Source organism: Castanea sativa, chromosome 5, assembly GCF_040712315.1.
Source record: "Castanea sativa cultivar Marrone di Chiusa Pesio chromosome 5, ASM4071231v1".
NCBI classification, from domain to species: domain Eukaryota; kingdom Viridiplantae; phylum Streptophyta; class Magnoliopsida; order Fagales; family Fagaceae; genus Castanea; species Castanea sativa.
This window is the reverse complement of record NC_134017.1, coordinates 9,867,971-9,888,436: the sequence shown is the minus strand read 5'-3', so window position 1 is coordinate 9,888,436 and position 20,466 is coordinate 9,867,971. Positions and strand designations below refer to the sequence as shown.

General features: G+C 34.9%; 1 protein-coding gene and 1 pseudogene across 1 annotated transcript; both read right to left on the bottom strand.

Moving 5' to 3' along the window:
* Positions 1–1,130: 1,130 nt before the first annotated feature.
* LOC142634705 (uncharacterized) lies at positions 1,131–3,147 on the bottom strand. Its single transcript, XM_075808977.1, has 5 exons — positions 2,839–3,147; positions 2,061–2,438; positions 1,599–1,868; positions 1,324–1,514; positions 1,131–1,257 (listed from the first exon to the last, which is right to left on the bottom strand). The coding sequence occupies exons 1-5, from the start codon at positions 3,145–3,147 to the stop codon at positions 1,131–1,133; spliced, it is 1,275 nt and encodes a 424-aa protein (XP_075665092.1).
* Positions 3,148–15,852: 12,705 nt separating this feature from the next.
* LOC142634704 (uncharacterized) overlaps positions 15,853–20,466 on the bottom strand; it is a 36,862-nt pseudogene continuing 32,248 nt past the window's right edge.

Here is a 20,466-nt window from a genome sequence, read left to right as displayed (position 1 = left end):
TGGTTTTAAACTAGGTCAACTATTGTCATTACTTTCTTACCCATTAATAACAATTTGTCACCTAGGATCGTTGTGAAAATCTTATAGATGTTGCATTTATCAAAAAATGATTTTGGCCCTTCAAACATAATTCTTAACTCTTTAAATAAATAAAAGCCTAAATAATAAAAATAAATTTTTTTTTGAGTAACAATAAAAATAAAAATTACTTAGCCTATTCCAAACCTATGTAAATCCTTAACCTAAGATAGCGGACGGAAGCAAAGAAAGTCAGAAAATTGTGAATTTTCCCCCACCTAAGATAAAATTTCTCCCCTAAATTTCAAGATCCAATTCCTCTAAGTCTTATCACGGTCTTACCTTTTCTTCATCGTTGTGTTTTCTTCGCTGCGCACCTCTTCTTTTTGGTTTTCTCTAGCCACTGTTCTGCATCTTCTTCGTTTCTCTCTCTCTCAGTCAGTATCTTATTTAGCATTTGTTTCTTTTATTTTATTTTTGTTTTGTTTTGGGTGTCTTTAAACTAATTACACCATTGAATTCAAATGAATTTTTAATACAAAGATAGCTACCTTCACGTGAAACTGAGCAGTGAGTACTGATGAGTCTTCTATCAAGGCAATAAATTGAAGCAAAGTAACAAGAATTAAAGAAAGCAAATCGTGTAGAAAATAAAATTGAAAGCAAAAAAATAATGATAATAAATAAAAAAGAGATAAAAAAATAATCAAAAGGAATGCTAACCACAGAACGTGGACTAAAGTAGGCGTGTGAAGGCTTAAGTTTTAACATTTGAATAAGGGAGTTTTTTTTTTTTTTTTGGAAACAAAATCATGCCATTCAATTAATCAGAAAAATTAGCATCTTAGTACAAAGCTTCCACGATATTGGAGGAACATATTCCATCCAAAACAAATCATGACGAATATTCCTAGCAAATTGAGCTAACTCATGAGCAACCCTATTCCCCCCTCGCCTAGTACATTCAATCATCGCCCAATGCAAAGACCTAATCGAATGATGAATATCCCCAATTACATTCCCAAGCAAAGAATAATCATCCTACAAAGCTGAAATAGCTTTCATAATAGAGCTATTATCCCCTTCAATGATAGATTCAGAGAAGCCAGCATCTATAACAAATTCATAGCTTTTCTACAAGCAAGTAACTCAACCTCCTCGCTACAAAAAACCTCAGGTCCCTTAGCTGCCATGGCTGCCATAACCTCACCTTTTTCATTGACTGCACCGAAACTAGAGCTGTTGAGGATAAAAAACAAGGCTGCATCGAAATTAAGTTTGAAGACCAAAGCTGGAGGGGGCTACCAGGTATCCCGATTAGACTGCCCTCCATGTACAGGTCCCATCAGTGCTGATGTAATCCGAAATTCCTCAAGAAACTCCCTTGCTTGATTGGTCAACCACCCCAGATCATGGAACTTGCCTCCATGCACAACCTGATTCCTTTGATTCCAAATCAGCCATGCTTGAACGAGCACTACCTCCATATCTTGAGACTTAACCCATTCCAATAAATATTCCATTAACTGAAGCATATCAACCATACCTAACCCTCCCTTCTACAGAATTTTTAAGCTAACCGCCCACACATCTCTAGCCGCATCACATTCCCAAAGAGCATGGACAACTGATTTTGAAAACCTCAAGCAAATTGGGCACATCGCATCTTCAATAACTCTTCTCTTTGACAAGTTCAACTTTGTTGGCAAGATTTCATTACAAGCTCTCCACCCAAACACCTTAATTTTATTAGGAATTCTAAGCTTCCAAAGTTTAGGCCAAACTCCCTTTCCAATACAGCCCCTAGAACTCTCGGCTACCCAACCTCCTCTCAAAACTTCCTTAGCCACCTTATATGCGAATTTAACAGTAAAAATACCTTTCCTTTGATGCATCCAGATCATGAAGTCTTCCACGTGTCTTTGGTTGAGTTGTATTCTGCATATAACTTAGGCATCTTCTTTCTCAAGCATATCCATGATAAAATTAGACCTCCATGCTTGCGAGTCACTTCTCAAACATATAACAGTCACTTCTCAAACTTTATCCTTAATTATATGTAAATGCGCATTTGTTGGATGATTCGGTATCCATTTATCCCCAAGAATCTGAATTGAATGGCCATTCCCAACTCGCCAACAACACCCAGACTTCATGATAGGAAAAGCAGCCACAATACTCTTCCAAACAAAAGAACAATTTGAGGACTCCTTAGCATCAAAGAGATGAGTTCTTGGGAAATATCTAGCTTTAAGGCATTCAAATACTAAAGAATTATTATCATGCAGCAACCTCCACCCTTGTTTAGCTAACATTGCTAAATTAAAAGCCCTTAAATCCCTAAAACCCATTCCTCCCTCCCTCTTTGATAACATCAATTTTTCCCACCTTTGCCAATGAATTTTCCTTTCATTCCCCACCTGTCCCCACCGAAATTTAGCACACATTGCATCCAGCTTATCTCAAAGTTTTAGAGGGAGTTGGAAAACACTCATGGTGTAAGTAGGAATAGACTAAGCAACTGCTTTAATAAGAATTTCCTTACCTGCCTTAGACAACATCTTCCCATTCCACCCTTGTGGTTTTTTCCATATCATATCCTTCAAGTATGAGAACGTGTGATACTTTGTTCTCCCTACTAAGGTAGGCAGCCCTAGATAAGACTCAAATTGATTCACTTCCTGCACTCCCAAAATCCTCAGAATGTCTTGCTTTTGACTAGCTGAAGTATTGCTACTGAAAAAGACCGAGGACTTCTCCAAATTTATATATGTACTGACTCGAAGCATTGGCATAGGTCTAAAGCATGTTAGAAACTACCTCCACTTCATTTTGTGTAGCCCTGCAGAACAAAATGGAATCATCTACAAATAATAAGTTAGAAATCTTTGGTGCCCCTCTGCAAATGGAAGCACCATGAATTTTCCCATTAGACTTTGCTTTTGCCAGCAAAGATGTAAATCCTTTTGCACATAACAAAAATAAGTACAGTGAGAGAGGGTCTCCTTGATGGATTCCCCTAGATGGAGTCACATTCCCATATCCATTAAGTAGAATAGAGAATGCTGTGGTGGTGACACATGTCATCACTCTCTCAATCCACTTTTCTGGAAAACCCAACTTTTGCATAATGCCCTATAGGAACAGCCATTCCACTCGATCATATGCTTTGCTGACATCCAACTTTAAAGCCAAAGAACCTGTCTTGCCCTTCTTCTTGGATTGCATAGAATGCAATGCCTCATATGCCACAATAACATTATCTGTAATAAGTCTACCTAGCATAAAAGCACTCTGTGTGGGAGAAATAATATCAAGGAGCACTTGTTTCAGTCCATTTGCAAGGACTTTAGAAATAACCTTATTAATGATATTACAAAGGCTAATAGGTCTAAATTCAGACATTTTCTCTAGATTCTTCACTTTAGGGATAAACACAATATTGATATGATTTAAATCTAGTAACATAACTCCATTATTCAAAAAATCTAACACAACATTCACTACATCACCACCCACAATATGCCGGAATTTTTTTTATAAAATAAGGCATTCATACCATCAGGTCTAGGTGCCTTTGTTGGTCCCATCTGAAATACAGCTTCCTTGATTTCATCAGCAGTAAAATCCCTGGAAAGCATCTCCTGCATGTCTGTAGTGACTTTGGCTGAAACTATGCTTAAACACTCCTCCATTTGATTGCATGACCCTGCATAAAAGAGAGTATCAAAATAATCAACTGCAACTCTGGCCATGTCCTCTACCTCCTCCACCCATTGCTTCTGTGGATTCAAGATGCCCTTAATATAATTCCGTCTTCGCCGTTGTGATGCTTTGGAATGGAAAAACTTGGTATTTCTATCTCCATGTTTCAACCGTGCAACCTTAGATTGTTGTTTCCAGTAAATCTCTTGTTTTAGCAAAAAGATCATCCAACTATTTACTAATCTCTAAATACTCCACCTTACTCTCATCAGTAGTCTCAGCTCTATTAATTCTATCAAGCTGGTTTTTAAAGGGATTTAATCTCTTCCTCCTCAAGTGTCTCCCAACTCCTTTAAATCATCACCACACGCCCTTATTTTCGCATGCACAGCTGCCAAACCCAAGTCCCCACTGCCTGCCAAACTCCATGCTTGCTGAACCCGATCCTCACATTCATCCCATAACAACCAACTCTCTTTAAACTTAAAACCTTGATCAGCTCTACGATGTTTCTGTCTGAATTTGTGAACCTGGATAGCAATAGGAATGTGGTCCGAAGCATGAGGAAGAAGGTGCACTACATTGCTGACCTGAAAGTTTTCAATCCACCCCTTCGTTGCAACAGCTCTATCAAGTCTCAATTTAGTATTTGCATCACCGGGTCTCTTGTTAGTCCAAGTAAAAGGATATCCTTTGTAACCTAGATCTTCTAATTGACAACTCTCCAAAGCCTCCCTGAATGCATTAATCTAGGGAATATTTGGCTGCCTTGTGCTTTACTTTTTCAAGAAATAAAGTATAGCATTAAAATCTCCAAAACATAACCATGGACCCTCCACATAAGTCTTCAAATGTTCCAATAGTTTCCAAGACTTAATTATTTTATTTTTTATTTTTTTTTTTGTGTCTCTGGCCAACCATAAAAACCTGTCATGAACCAAACAAAACCATCTTCCTCTGTTACTTTAGCTAAAACATGATTTGCAGTATAATTAATCACCTTTAACTTGATATCATCCTTCCATAAAAAAGTTAACCCTCCACTAGAGTCCGGATGTTTAACAATTATTTTATTATGAAAAGGTAAGTTACCGTAAAGATTATTAAAATCCTCCGTATCCAACCGTGTCTCCATAAGAAAACACACCATGGGAGTTTGTTCCCTCACTAATTTGCGAAGGCTACATCATGTCCAAGGGTTCCCAAGCCCTTGGTAGTTCCAACTTAGGATCCTCATTGCTCTTGGCAAGGGTGGCTCTTCACCCCTACCGATATAATATGTTCAACATCATCTCCATCCCCAACCTTTCCACACTTAGGCTCCCTAATATCAAAGTTCTCATACAGCTCTTCCTCCCTTTTAGATTCACCACTTCTTTTCCCACAGGTTGACAGCTGCAAAGCTTTTGACAATCCTCCAAGCCCAAAATCTATTTAGTTAAACCTGGTCCAAGTGGATTTGGGCTTTAAATTACTTGGTCCAGCCTTATCCATTCTATGATCCAGTCCCCTAGAATCAACCCCAAGCATCCATTCATTAGTCTTACTCGTTGCCACCTCAATTAAATCCAATCCAGTTGGCTGCACCGTCACCTCTCTTATCTGCTCCACATCAGCACCTTTAAAGTCCGAACATGATACCATCCTTAGAGAAATTCCTTCCTGGACGTAATCTTTTCCTCCCATATCAACGTTATCACCATCCTGGAAAGTAGGCAAATCCTCTAGAATCTCAGAATCAACTTCAACCCGTTTACTAGAGTTTGTACTCTTCAATCCCGCTGCCGGAGAAGTCCCTTGCATCGGACTATAGTTTGTAGACTCCCTTGACGTTTGCTCTTTTGCAGCCCCAGCACTGTCATATGTATTTCTTGGAGAGAAAAAGCGTGGATGCCCTTCCATAGCCCTTAAAGAATCTCCATATGGAAAATGCACCTCACCTCCATTCCGAATAACAACAAAATGTGATGCACAATGCTTAACATCATGCCCCCAACATACCGCAATAATGGCAGAACAAAGGTAAATGTTCATACTTAATCGATACTCGAGTACGAGACCCATCTGAACCAGCAATAAAACCTCCTCTCCGCAAGGGCTTCGCAATCAGCAAAGTAACTTTAACTCACATAAAATAATTAAGAACATCTTGCCTTCGCCTCCCTTCTACTTCCTCAACTCTACCAAGTCGATTACCAACTTCCCTTGCTACTTGAAGGGAAACCATATCAAACGGTGCACCCCATATTTGAATCCATAGAGAAGCATGCTCCAATCTAATGTTCCCCATTGTCATCCCTTTCTGCCACCTTTGAAGCAATAACAACTGATTATCAAATGACTAAGGACCATCTTGTAGAATTTGGGCCATATCAAACTCTGATTGAAACTTGAATTGGAAAAGATTCAGACCCACCTCAATAATTTGCAAACTGTTTTCCAATCCCGATGCCCTTCTCAAAGTATTCTTTGCCGCACGTTTGTTAAAAGGTTTACATCTTAAGAACTTCCCAATAAGACTCAAACTACAACTCTCCAATGCCTTTGATCTACCTTCATCAGAGATAGGGATAATCTCCTCTTCATCAGATGTTAACTTTATATTGCCCAAACTGTTAACCACATCATCGGCCATAATGTCAAAATTAAGAAATAATGAAAGGAAAAACCTATACCCTTAGACCTAGGTCAAGGGAGGAAGAACTCGTGAAGCCACGAGAGAGAGAACTCCACGAATAAGGGAGTTTAGAGAGAGAGAGTTAATAAAATTGTTGGTGGGTGGTTGAGATATCATTAAAAAAAATATTTACATTCCATTTATTGATTAATCAAAATTCTTATATATATATATATATATATATATATAGTGATAACTCTGAAATAATATATTGTTATTAATCGGTATTGAAATATATCATTCATTCAATTAAACTGAAACAACCTCCACTATGAAATTGACTCTTTATTGTTTGTTTGGACTTTTTTTTAGGGGGGGGGAGGGGGCTCTCTTAACATGAAATCTTAGGTCCGTCCTTGCAACTACCTACATAAATACAACTAGCCTTTTTCATGAAAACAATTGTAGAAGAGCCAATAGTAGCCAAAAGGAAGATGGAAAGCATTTCTATCAATGACGTTACAATTTTAGGGATAGATCTTGTTAAGTTATGATTTTTCACATATCATTTATGTTGGCTTTCTCTCATGAAAAAAAATGTTGTAATTTCATTAACTTATTTCCTTTTATTTTGTGGGATTTAATTGTAATGGGTTTAGTATTAAGTTGGTGAAAATCTGATCAGGACAGTTAAAAGTCACATGAAAAGCACATGCCAGAAACTGAAGAGTCAATGAGTTTTGTGACTCATCTCACGACTTAGCCAACTCATGAGATGACCCTCGAAATGCACTGACTGTTGGGATTTTAAATGTAACTCTTATACCCTTCACTCATACTCTATATACCATCATTTCCCACAAAATTGTAAGGAGACTATTCAGAAGAAAATATAGAAAGGTTTTTACAACACACCTATCTTGTTAGAGAGAGCTACACATTCTTAAGAGAGAAATCCTTAATCTTTTCTCTTCTCCTCTCCTCTCCCATTGTTATACCATTGAGAGGAGATTTGTACTCAAACACGACCCATACCTATTCATAATGTAGAGAGTGTTTCAGAGCTTAAGAAGCATTGATATTTGCCAAAATAAGCTGGCAAGACTTGACAGTGCAATTGGGTGATATTGTAGGATCCGAGAACCTAGTGAAGATAGGACTCCAAGAAGTCCATTGGTAGTTAGAGCTTGGAGGGCTCAAATAGTTTGGGTAGATTAGACTTGGAGGGTTTTTTTGATATCCTTGTACTCCAATTTATTCACTAGTGGATTATTTTGACTTGGAGAGTTGCGGAGAGGTTTTTTGCCAAGTTCTTCTGTTTCCTCTTTGATAACAAATCGCCGTGTTATCTTGGGTTTGCTATTCTTTTATCCACTGCCCTTTCCATTTTAGCTTGCACTTATTTGTTCATCGATGCAATTGTTGAGTGCTTCGATTAATTAATTTGCTAGTCACATATATTCCACATCAAGTGTGTTAAGCATAATATTAATCAAGCCATAATTAAAGTTGGGGTCTAAACAAGCTCTAGTTATTTGCAATATCGAGCTTTCAGATCCTAGATAGATGCACTAGTTATTTACAAATGTATGTTCATTTAGGTATAGACATGATGGTTTTTTTTTTTCTATATATTTTTAAATGTCTCTTGTAACCACTCCAATAAGAGAAATTGTTCATATCTTTAACACCATATTAAATTTATAAATGAACTTGTTTTATTGGAAAACAAATATTTGGGCTTTTAAAATAAATAGAAATTTCCCCCTCAAAAAAAAAAAAAAAAATTTAACCGAATCTGTAATTAATTGAAATGAGATGTGTCCATTTGAAGTTGGCACAACTTTGTAGTCTCTGAAATTTCAATGGATTGAATCTCAATTTGCTTGACTGAAATCACATGAATTGTAAACCAATTTGTTGAATAGCCATGGCTATTCAATTTTAACATACTGTTCTCTATACAGAACAAATCCTTGCTACAGAGTGACAGTAAGAGGCCGCATACAAGAGTAGATCTAATAGCCAAATCCCCTTGAGCCAAAGAGATCTCTCAATTCTTCTCCTCTGAGTGTTTCTCCTTGTGAGATTTTCTCGCCTTAAGCTGATATTAAAATATTGTAAATGTTCATCCGAACCGTACAAACTCTTAACCTCTGTTAGAAAGTCCATTGATAGAAAACCTCTAGAGACTTATTTGGTGTGTCGAAGTTCTAGGATCATTGTGAATGAGCTTTGTTCAGGGAGAAAGTTCATGTACAAGAATTCGGTTGTTCTCAAGTCACTGTCATTGGGTTGGTAAGAGAAGTCCATTTATTAAGCTTACATAGAGAGTTTAGGACTGCACACATGTTTTGTAAATATAACTGATTATAATTGTTTCTTCTCTGAGTGATTATAGCTTTTATTATTATTATTATTATTATTATTATTATTATTTTTAGATCTGATAATTGAAAATTGTGGAATGGACTATCCATTTGTGTAAATAATGTGTTACATTATTTAATCATTGCTTAATCACTTTGGGTCTAAGACTCTGTTAGGGTACTTTTTTTTTTTACACCTAGGTCCGTTTTGATAGAATTTATTGCTGAAAACTGAAAACTGAAAACACTGTAGCAAAATAATTTTTAAATGGATAAAAAACATTGTTCATCCCAAAAGTTACTGTTCATTGGCCTAAAATCACTGTTCATGGCCAATGAACAATAACAAACACGCGTTGAAAAAAAAAAAACGTGGACACAGCTAAACGCCGGATCCAAACGTATTCCTAATTCTATTTGAGTATCACTTGTTGACACCACTAACAAGTTATTGGGTTTTTCCAAATATTCTTACTCTATTATTCCATTAATTACAAATATTTCATATTTCATTATCTAAATTGGGTCATGATACACACTATCACAAAAGCCCAAAAACTCATATTTTATCCGATTTTATTATCATTATTTAGCTAAGCCCAAAACCAACCCTATGAACCCAATACACACATCATATTTTATTTAAAGCCCAAGAATACTTATGTTTGGCAATATTCGAAAAGCTCATGATTCAAATCCATGGCAAAACAATTTTATCAATGGAATTCAAATACACGATCAAAGCCCTTGATTTAAACTCATGGCAATATCCAAAGCCTAATTCTCATTGGCAATATCAAAGCTCAATTTTCATTGGCAACATCAAAGCCCAATTGTCATTGGCAATATCAAAGTCCAGTTCTCGCTGGCAATATTTAAAGCCCAATTCTGATTGGCACTATTAAAAGTCCAAGCTAACTACTTGGCACTATTCTATCAAAATTCCAAGGTTATTAATACTTGGCAAAATACTATATCATTATTATTCTACTTAAAATTCCAATAATGAACAATATTTTAGATTCTTAAACCTATTACTATAATATTACAAACTCATGGAATTTATGAATTATCTATTCTCAAAACCCATGGCAATCATCTTATAAAAGCCCATGGAAAGATCTTATTAGACCCATGATATTTATTTATTACATGTTATAAACTCATGTTCACTATCTATCTTACGTCACAACATTCATAATATTTATTACCAAAACTTATGGTAATTATTCATCCTACGTGTCCATTATGATTATCTATAAAGAAACTCATGAGAACATCACATTATTCCATCATAGTGGTTGTTACCATACTTATTTAAAACTCATGATAAATATTATTCTCAAGAAAAATATTAGAGGTCATTATTTAAAAATCCCCAAAGAAAATATTATTTACAAAGTAATTCATAGCAAAAATTATGAGAAACTATATAAGTTGTTTTTTAAAGCCTATGAAAATTAATACCCAAAATCTATCATAAATATTTATTAAAGCTCATGGATTCATTTTATTTCTACTAACAACTAAATCCCATGAGAAGTAAAAAACCTATGGCAAAGCACGTCTTTAATGCCCATTTTGTAAGACTAAGAATCTCATGGAGTAGGGAACAAGCCCAAGCAAAGAAAGGGTCATGTGGCCCAACTAAAAGTGCTGAAATGGAGCAAAGTTTTAACCCAAAAAAGTCCCCAATAAGAGGCTTGAGAAAGGGCAACCAGCCCTTGTTCATTCCTAACCAAAGAAACAACTAGAGACCACTACAAGAGAACCAAGCCTTTGAGGATGAACTCAGGGTTGTTCCATCAGTTTTCTGCCACCCTCTACTTGACGTGATCAGTGCCCAAGGGCTGTCATATCAGCTGAAGTCTAAAGGATGATGGGATTCCATCATCTTCCTCAAGACTGCACCTCTAACGGAAGGGGAGTTGAAACCAAATTATCTAAACTTCAACAAATTGACTCTACAAGTGTTAAAAACGTTCAAGACGTGATTCATGTGCCAAGCCCATGAATCCTAAAGGGGAAAAATTGGGAACATGTGGTTTCGAGGGCATAAAGGGATCTCCAGCGGAACCCTCTAAAGTAGACTTAAACTTTGACACCTGGCTTGGGGTGTTGAATCCTACTTCCTAGGATCTAAATCTCAGTTGCAGCACTAGGATTCTTCCTTAATACTTGCCTTAATCTCATTGGCTGAACACAATCTCAACAAGCTTTGCATTTAATACAAGATTACCCAAATACTACCCATGTATGACATTGCCCAAAGAAGCAAAACAGCCCTAAAAGCAAATCTCTCATTTTTAGGCCAAATCCAAGTAATTACTACAGCTGTCTTGCTTCCCTGAATCAGGCCTACGTTTTTTTTTTTTGGATTCTTGTTAATTAATGTTTCTCTAAACTTCATTATAAAAGCATAAGCACTCAACCCACAAACACAGCAAATACCCTCTCTGAAATTTTGGGTTTGTTTGCTATCTTGCTCATGGTTTAGCCTCCTTCAAGCTCACCACTCATCATCCTTAGCCCACACTCATCTAATCTCAGATGTTTTCTTCCCTTTTTCACGCAAACACAGCCCATAAATGTCTCTCAACTAGTCATAAACAGACCACTCACAAAAATCCTTGATCTTGGTGTTAATCACATCTCACTCACTTAAAATAGCCCACATTCACCTCATTCATGCCTTATAATTATACACTCACCAAAATCTTAGTGTAATACTTGCTGCACTGAGCTGGGGATCTTTCTCTCCTTTCATTCCATCCTATTTTTCCTCTTTTATTTGTAACTATGGAGCCTTTAATCCTTGTTTATTATTATTATGATGAAGGATATAATGTATTTGTAACAATTGAATTTTTCCCTAACATTGATGTAATGATGGCGAAAAGTACTATAAATACCCATAATCGGAACACACAAGGATCCCCAGAACTGAATTCCTTCATAAATTTATTTAATCGTCAACTTCTGGACTGTTAAGAGTAATGTCACCTTTACTTCTAGAGGACTAATTTGAACTATGACGCTGTAAAAAAGACTAATAATATAACAAAGTAACTACAATAACATATTTATTGTGCTTTATTGTTGTCTTGTTAAGGTGTAGCCTCCATCTCTTACTTGGGCGGACTTACACAACATCGAAAGCCTTTGGGCTTATTTCAAGGGCCCATTGTCAAGTTTTGGCTTGGCTACCTTATATTCTATTTGGGAACATCAAAATTTTTCCCTCAACATTTTGGCGACTCCACTAGGGAGCCAATCAATTGGTGAAAGTCTATCATGCCCTCAAGGTTGCATAATAGCCAACAAGAAGCAAGTTAACATGATATATATTCATATGTGTGTGTGTATGTAAGTATACATACATATATATACGTATGTATATGTAAATGAACACTCTATTTTCTTTCCTTCAGAAAAGAAACAAAAGTTTTTTTTTCAAAAAAAAAAAAGATTACAGCAGCTAACTAGTCATAGTTATGCAGAAAAAAAGGGTGTCTTTTGCCATGAACAGTACAATATTTACACATGAACAGTCAAAAAGAAAAAGATAACAATGCACATATGTATGTTTGTATACATGCATAGAAGAATGGGCACTATTTGTTTTCTTTCAAAATCACAAAACTTTTTTTCGTTGCCTTTGGCTCAAAAATGGTTTTTGCAGAAAAAAAAGGAACACAGTAGCTACGGCTGGAAGTGTCCTTTGCCTGTTTACACGTGAATGGCTAAAAGAAAAGGGTAATGATGCGTATAGGTATGTTAGTATACATGTACGTGAATGAATGAATGCTATTTGATGACAAAACATTTTTTTCCCCTCCCTTTTGGGCTCAAAAAATCATTTTTGCAAAAAAGAGGCACAATAGCTACAGTTGGAGGTGTCCTTTGCTGTGAACAGTGCAATATACCCACATGAACAGTAAAATAAAACAGGTGCACACATGAAAAAGTGGCAATAAACAGCCCCTTCTTTGAAAAAAAAAAAAAACTTCTATTATGCAGAAAATTTTCTTTTATGCAGAAAATTTTCTGTTATGCAGAGAAATTCCTGCCTCTGTTGTGCAGAAAAATTTCTGTTATGCAGAGAAATTCCTATTTCTGTTATGCAATTTTTTTTTTTTTCTGTTATGCAGAAAAATGTTTCTTTATGCAAAAAATTTTCTTTAATGCAGAAAAATTTTCTTTTATGCAGAAAAATTTTCTTTTAGGCATGAACCCTTTTACAAGACAATGTCCATAGTTGACTAGTCCTTTCGCGTATAGTATTGGTACCTACAATTGAATGACCTTTTGCACGAATAAGAACAACACTTATAAATGAACAAATCATGACTAAATAAGTTTGCTACAGCTGAATGGTTTCACATACATGAATAGTAACAGCACCTAGAAGAGTATTTTTTCCTCCTATTACAAAAAGAAAGAGGAAAGAAGTCTTTATAACTAGAGAGTCTCAAAACATGTAGCAACATATTAGATACATATTACATCCCAACAGAGTTGCCCACTAGGAAAATAAACTAAAGCATGAGTAGCCTAATCCAATAAGCCGCCAAAGATTTCCATGGAGGAGGAGCCACTGCTGGTGGGTAAGGATAGCATGATGAAATTCTTTTGACTTGTCAAAAGGGATAGTGCCGCTAACTTTGCTACGATTTCCTTCTCTAAATCTGCAATCTTCACCGCAAGCTCAGCCAACTTCATCTCACCATCATGAATGATTCATGAGGTAGCAATAATTTTGAGCCAATCAAGAATGATCCCAAAATAAGTTTAAAAGCACTTTTTTTATCCAAAAGAAAGGAAAGCACAAGAAAGCATCCAGCAACAAAACACAGCCACAATGTGAATAAACCCGGCTATGAAATGGAAGTATATATTGTTACTCTTGATGACACGTGAGGCTTAGTTGCCTCAAATAAAAGTGTACTAGGCTGAATGAAGCTAGTACATTACTCACGGTTGTATCCAGAAGAGAACACATCTAATGGAAGAAGAATTCTTGTCTAGCAGTATAATAGAACCATTTAAGGGACCTCCAGCAGTACCTGACGTGCCTTCTCCATCTAACAAATAGTACATTGACATCTTTGCTTAGGAGTACCACACGATGCTCAGTTCAAATCGTAACTTGGCGATACATGCTCTCAATATCAAACCATGGAGAGACTTATCGTGGTATATGGACTCTCCACTACTGTACTCATGTCATCATGCTGCTGGACTGCCATCAGTTCACTGATATACGGCTAGAGCCATGAACTTTTAAGATAAGTCATCACATTACTATCTTTAAATTTATATTGAATAGATGTTATTATCGTAATATCACTCAATACAAATTACTTTAATATTATATCACATACATCATTCAATCAAAACTTTTGCGTTCAATATATATTAATTTATCTCAATCTTTATTGCAACCATTAATAAAAAATTATAATATAATAAAACATATTATTTAATTCAATCATCATCATGATTCTTAGACATTGGGTTTTCTCTATTTTGTAGGCATAAAACTGATGAGAATTTTCTATCGCAATATAGGAGCTCGAATCATCCAAGAAACTCCTTGCAGCCAACCGCTGAACCAAGTTGATTGGTGGTCATCCCTTAAAGAAGCTTTGTTGTCGTTGAAGCCATGGCAGCCCCACGCATATTCAAGACCATGGTGACTCTATTATGTTACTAGAATCATTATATTCACATCATTGAAACTCTTAGAATCTCAAGCATCATCAAGGGTATCAACTATCCTACACTTGGGGGCTTTGATCTAAAGTGCCTAATCAATCTGATATCCGGGGACATTTGTGTTGAAAAAGAAGTCTATAACGATAGCTATTATTGTCTAACCATGGCTGAAGGCGAAAATCTCATGAAACCTATCAATGGCAAATGGCTAGAGCTATATCATACTTAACTCAATAATCATATTTTTAGCAAAATGCTTTGGAAATAGAGAGTAAGCATTATCTTTACTTTAAAACATGAATATCTTAAATTTATTTCAAAACTATAAATATTTTAAGATACCATTTTATTGATATATATATATATATATATATTTCAATCTTACTTGATGACCTTTTGCAACTTGATATCTCCAAAATAAATTATCATGATTCCAATAAGTTATTTTTACAAAATAAAATGTATAACTTCCATGACTATATTTTGGCTCAATTATCTCAATCTTTCAATGATCAAAACACTTTTCATATTTCAAACCTTTACATAGTCGAAATTGAAGACAACCTTTATGGTTGAGACTCTTCAAAATAGAATAGTCATGCATTTAGTGAGTGGTTTCAAAAATAGATATTACCTTTATGACCATACTTTAATTTTTTGAGCCTAAGAATTGTAATTTTTTTTTTTGACAATCAAAATACCTGGACAAAAGAAATTTATGGCTAAATAAAACACAGTCTACACGGCTGAATCGATTTCAAATTATAAAACACAACATGCATGACTAGAACCAATTTTCAAAACATCACATATAATACAACATTTACGGTTGTATGAGCTTATAACATACTTCACATTACATGGTGATTACATTACATTACATCACAATACATCACAAAAGCAAATTTTTGAAAAGATACACCTGAGAAAAAATAAGAATCTACTCCAACAAAGCCGTTGCCAAAGATCTCCACTAGAGGGGAAACATCGTTTAAAGACACACGATCTCATCCCTCTGATCAAAGGATAAAGTTCGGCCATCATTAATGCAATATTCTCCTCGGATCAGCTATCTTCATCATCACAAGTAGTACATGATTCAGCTGCACAACACGTATGATATAGCAACCTACAGCTAAAGCAATAGTCCTCTCATACCAACACCGATCTTGGATTTAACCATAAAGCTGGAATGTTACTTTACAATATCTCCAAATACCCTTGACGATCAATCTTTTCAAGAGCAATGACAACAAATTTTCAGTGCCCCGCCATGAAGTAAGAGACCATAATTAAATATCCAATGGTAACAACAAAAGAGCAAATGAACAGTATCAAGACATAATTCCTTCTAGCAATATTAGCAATTTCAGATCATGCCTGGAGATGCATTATTCTAAGGAACATCATGAAAATATGGCAGGATCACAGCTGGAGTTCTTCAGAAACAATCTCTCCAGCCGCAACAGCATCAACAAGGCCCTTGCCAATTGCCATTATATTTTCAGCAACAAAACCTGAAGTGAAAAATACATCAATAGTAAATATACGTGATGAGAAAGAAGAAAGAGGCATAAGATTACTGAAGTTTGTATTCGTATCAGCAAATCCATCATCATACTTCTTCGGCTATGTCTTGTAATTATCACCAAGCTGCTGGAACCATAAGGGCAGAAAAATGCAAGGCCATGAACGAAGACAAGGAATAGAAGAAAAAGGAAAGAAAGGATGTAAGAAGATAAGGAGTTCTTGAAGAAACTTCTTCCATAGGCTCATAAATCTTCATCCTACCGGCAATGGTCTTCCCCTAAATTGCTTCATTATGACAATTGGACCTATGGAACCAATAGTTGGGTTAACAAAAGTATCAGTATGAATTAAATAACCATCATCGGAGGGTCTAGATTCATCACGGCTGGAATTCTCACTAGATTAGATTTGGGGGCTTCCACCACAGTGTCTGGATATCTCCTTCATGAACCAAACAACTAATAAATTCAGCATCTCTAGACTCCAGCGGCGCATCAGATTATGGAATACAATCTTATAGCGGAACAATATCACATCACCAATGATATTGGCTTTATGAAGGGGTCGACAAAACACTTTATTATCAATCTTTCAGCCTATTCAATTAGGCCAATCGATAATGGGCCCACAAAGACCCATAAATCAAATGGGGGCTGGCAGAAACTCTTATCACTGGATACAAAACATCAGTAGCGGCTGGGGCCAATACAGTTTCGTCACTAGAATATCTCTTCGTAGCACCCACTTCAGAGATACACTAATTAAATTATCCTTCTCAATTACTATTGAAGGACTCGTGTCACCTTGCCAGCGGCTCCAATTCCACCAACAACAAAAATCTCTATATCAACTACAAATGCAAAAGAAAAACTCAATCAAGAAGAGTTGAATCAGAAGAAGAGGATGGAAGAAGTTTGGATTGAGATAAAAGGGTTCTTATAGTCTTAGAAAAAAGGAAGAAGCTCTCTCTTTCAAGCTCACCATCTCTCTCTCTCTTTCAACCCATGCAACACAGGCTTATGGACTCATTCAAACTCACATATGTGACCAAAGGCAGGCTGATCACACATACTCAGGGGGCTAAAAGGTTGAGGTACAATCTTTTCACTCAAGCCAAATGCTCTAACCCTATTTAATCACTTCTATTTATTCACCAAAAATACCAAGATATCACCCATATATCATTTTGGGCCTCCATGAATATTTCTCATTGGCCCACAAATATTTCCTATCTCATTATATATAATAGGCCGCCATTTTGCAACAAAAAAAAAAACTCACACGTGTGATCCTAATATTTTTCTTTAGAAAAAATATAGTATAATTTAATCACACGTGACTTAGGGGGCTAAATGTTAGGGTGCTTTTTTTTTTACACCTAATTCTATTTGAGTACCACCTGTTTATACCACTAACAAGTTATTGGGTTTTCCCAAATATTTTTGCTCTATTATTCCATTAATCACAAATATTTCATATCTTGTTATCTAAATTGGGTCATGATATACACGGTCACAAAAGCCCAAAAACTCATATTTTATCCAATTTTATTATCATTATTTAGCTAAGCCCAAACTAGCCCGATGAACCCAATACACACATCATATTCTATTTAAAGCCCAAGAATACTTATGCTTGGCAATATTCGTAAAGCCCATGATTCAAGTCAATGGCAAAAAAATTTTATCAATGGAATTTAAATCCATGATCAAAGCCCTTGATTTAAACTCATGGCAATATCCAAAACTCAATTCTCATCGGTAACATCAAAACTCAATTCTCATTGGCACTATTAAAAGCCCAAGCTAACTATTTGGCATTATTCTATCAAAATCCCAAAGTTATTAATACTTGGCAAAATACTATATCATAATTATTCCACTTAAAAGTCCAATAATGAACAATATTTTAGATTCTTAAACCTATTACTATAATATTACAAGCTTATGGAATTTATGAATTATCTATTCTCAAAACCCATGGCAATCATCTTATAAAAGCCCATGGAAAGTTATTATTAGACCCATGATATTTATTTATTTCATGTTATAAACTCATGATCACTATCTATCTTATGTCACAGCATTCATCTATATATAACTAAAAGTTGAAGTGTAACATTTATTGTTGCTACGCTCCAATTTAGCCACATCAGCGCCATGTCAACATTAATTTTCTTTCTTTCTTTCTTTCTTCTTTCTTTTTTTTTTTAAAATTTTTTTACCGATTGCCATTAATTAAGTCTCTTCTTAAATTCAGGTGTTACTTTATCCCTAAATCTATCATGTCTCTCCATTAACCTAGACTCTTGAGATGCCACTATCATATGAAATTCTTATAGTCATCGATACTTTTATCTCCAAATCTGTTGTGTGTCTCTTTGTTAACGTAGCCTCTTGAGATGCTACTATTATATGGAATTCTTTCAATGGGATAGTTTTTTTTTTTTTTTTTTTTTTCGTTCTTTCGGTCATGGCTCAAGTCCGTCTACCAAAACCCAATCAAATGAGTGCAAGAGACAGATAGTGACTCTAGAGCTTGCAGACGAAACTGAAGCAAATGAGAGGTGAACATTAGTAGCCAAGTCCAAACGGTATAAACTCACAATAAGTTCTGCTTTTTGTATTATTCTAATTCTTTTTTTATTTATTCCCATCTCATTGCTAGGAAGAAAAATGTATTTTAATTTTGGGATTTATGATGAACGAGATTGAGTTTTCATGGTCTCAAAACTATTAATCTATATATATATATATATATATATATATATATATATATATATATATATATATTTCAAAATTGATTATAGTTGGGCATTTGATCATGTTTGTTATAAATTGTTTTATGGTTGCCCTTCTCTAGACTGTAGGAATGTTACACTCAATATGTTTGCTATAATGTATGATAATTAACTTCAATGTGATGTTTTTATTTTTATTTTTTTTTCTTTGTTTTATAGTAAGAGTGTTATTCATTTTCATCAAAGAGAAATTGTTATTGTTCTCTTTTTCCAGTCGTCTTATATGTTGAATTTAATTTAATTTTTATCTCTATTTCATTTGTCAATTTCTCGACAGATGTCAATGATCAAGTCTCACAATCACTGGAGGCTTTTTAACCTATTGAAGGTCACACTAATCAATTGGTAACCATTCTTTTCTTAGAGCCTTTTGAAGGAAAGATGAATAAATTTGTTGCTTTTCTTGGGTGGTGCTTGATAATTTGCTTTTTATGGTTCAATACACACCAGCTATATTAGATTTTCATTTCCATATACTAATAATTTGTTGTTTATTGTTTAATTTAACTGTTTGGTATCCCAGAAATTGTGGGAAAATGGCAAAGAAAAGAAAGTAGAGTTTGAATCTTAAATTTTTTTTGTTTATCAAACTTGGGATGTAACAGTTAAAATTTTTTTATCTTAATTTTTTAAAGGAAACTCTAATTCTTCAAAGTATATTGTTGTGTTGTGGCTAGAATTTTTGTGTTTGGGACCTTAGTTGGCCTATTTGGTTGATGAATAACTTTGGGGATTGTTTAACTTATGAGCAATTTCTTGGTATTTTAGGAGTGAGGAAATTCAAAGAATTGAATTATTTTTCAATTCCATTAGTACCTAGCTTTATGCTAATACATTTGTGGATAGAAAACTAATTGGTTCTTGATTTTTGAATACCTATCTATAATAATGTGTATATGAACAATAATTGGGTTTTTAATTTTAGATTTTGAATTATGCTATTTTTTCAACAACTTGATTTTCTTTTTATAATTTTCTCTTCTTGAATATCTAGAATACTTTGTACATGAGTTTTAGAAAAAACTTAACAATACTATTTCTTTTGGATTTTACTATTTCTTCCCTTATTAAACACAATATGATATAGCTGATGTGTTCCAATGAAGGCAAAAACAATTGCTATTTTTGGGGCATAGCAACTGATACAATCTGATAACTTCCTGTAGCCATTTGAAATTCATAACTTGGAATGCTAATAGACATCTTCTCCGAGGCAAGAACAATTGGTCGAGTTTAGGAAGTTTGCCACCAACTTTGACCATGTTATGGCAATATAGGTGACTCACTTACTTACAATTCATATACGCACTATTTTGGTTTTCTGTGGGAATTCAGAACAATGACAATTGAGTGATTTGTATATGGACACATTGATAAATGTCTGTAGTGGACATGGATGGAATCAATGGCACATTTCTATTTGACAATTTGGTCTTTGATGAAATTGATATAAGTGAAGGTCTATTAAATTTGATCATTTTGCTAAAATAAGGTTTGTTTAATATGTATTTTATTTATTTACCTTATTGTAAATAAGTTTTTGTACATGATGATTCTAACCTATAAAACTTCACTTTACTTTTCTTTTCTTTTTTTGTGGTCTTATTGTTTTTTGTTGACAACTAACTAGATATCACTTTTAGGAATTAAGGATTTAGCAACTGATACGAAGGTTTCACCTCAAAATCTAGAAGAATTAAAATATGATA

What these genes read in the sequence shown, in the direction of transcription:
- LOC142634705 (XM_075808977.1), bottom strand. Translation starts at nt 3,147, where the DNA reads ATGCAAAAGTTGGGTTTTCCAGAAAAGTGGATTGAGAGAGTGATGACA. An exon ending in CTACACAAAATGAAGTGGAG is followed by an intron (nt 2,439 to 2,838) that starts GTAGTTTCTAAC and finishes CGGTGGGGACAG; the next exon opens with GTGGGGAATGAAAGGAAAAT. An exon ending in CAGTCTAATCGGGATACCTG is followed by an intron (nt 1,258 to 1,323) that starts GTAGCCCCCTCC and finishes TATCCTCAACAG; the next exon opens with CTCTAGTTTCGGTGCAGTCA.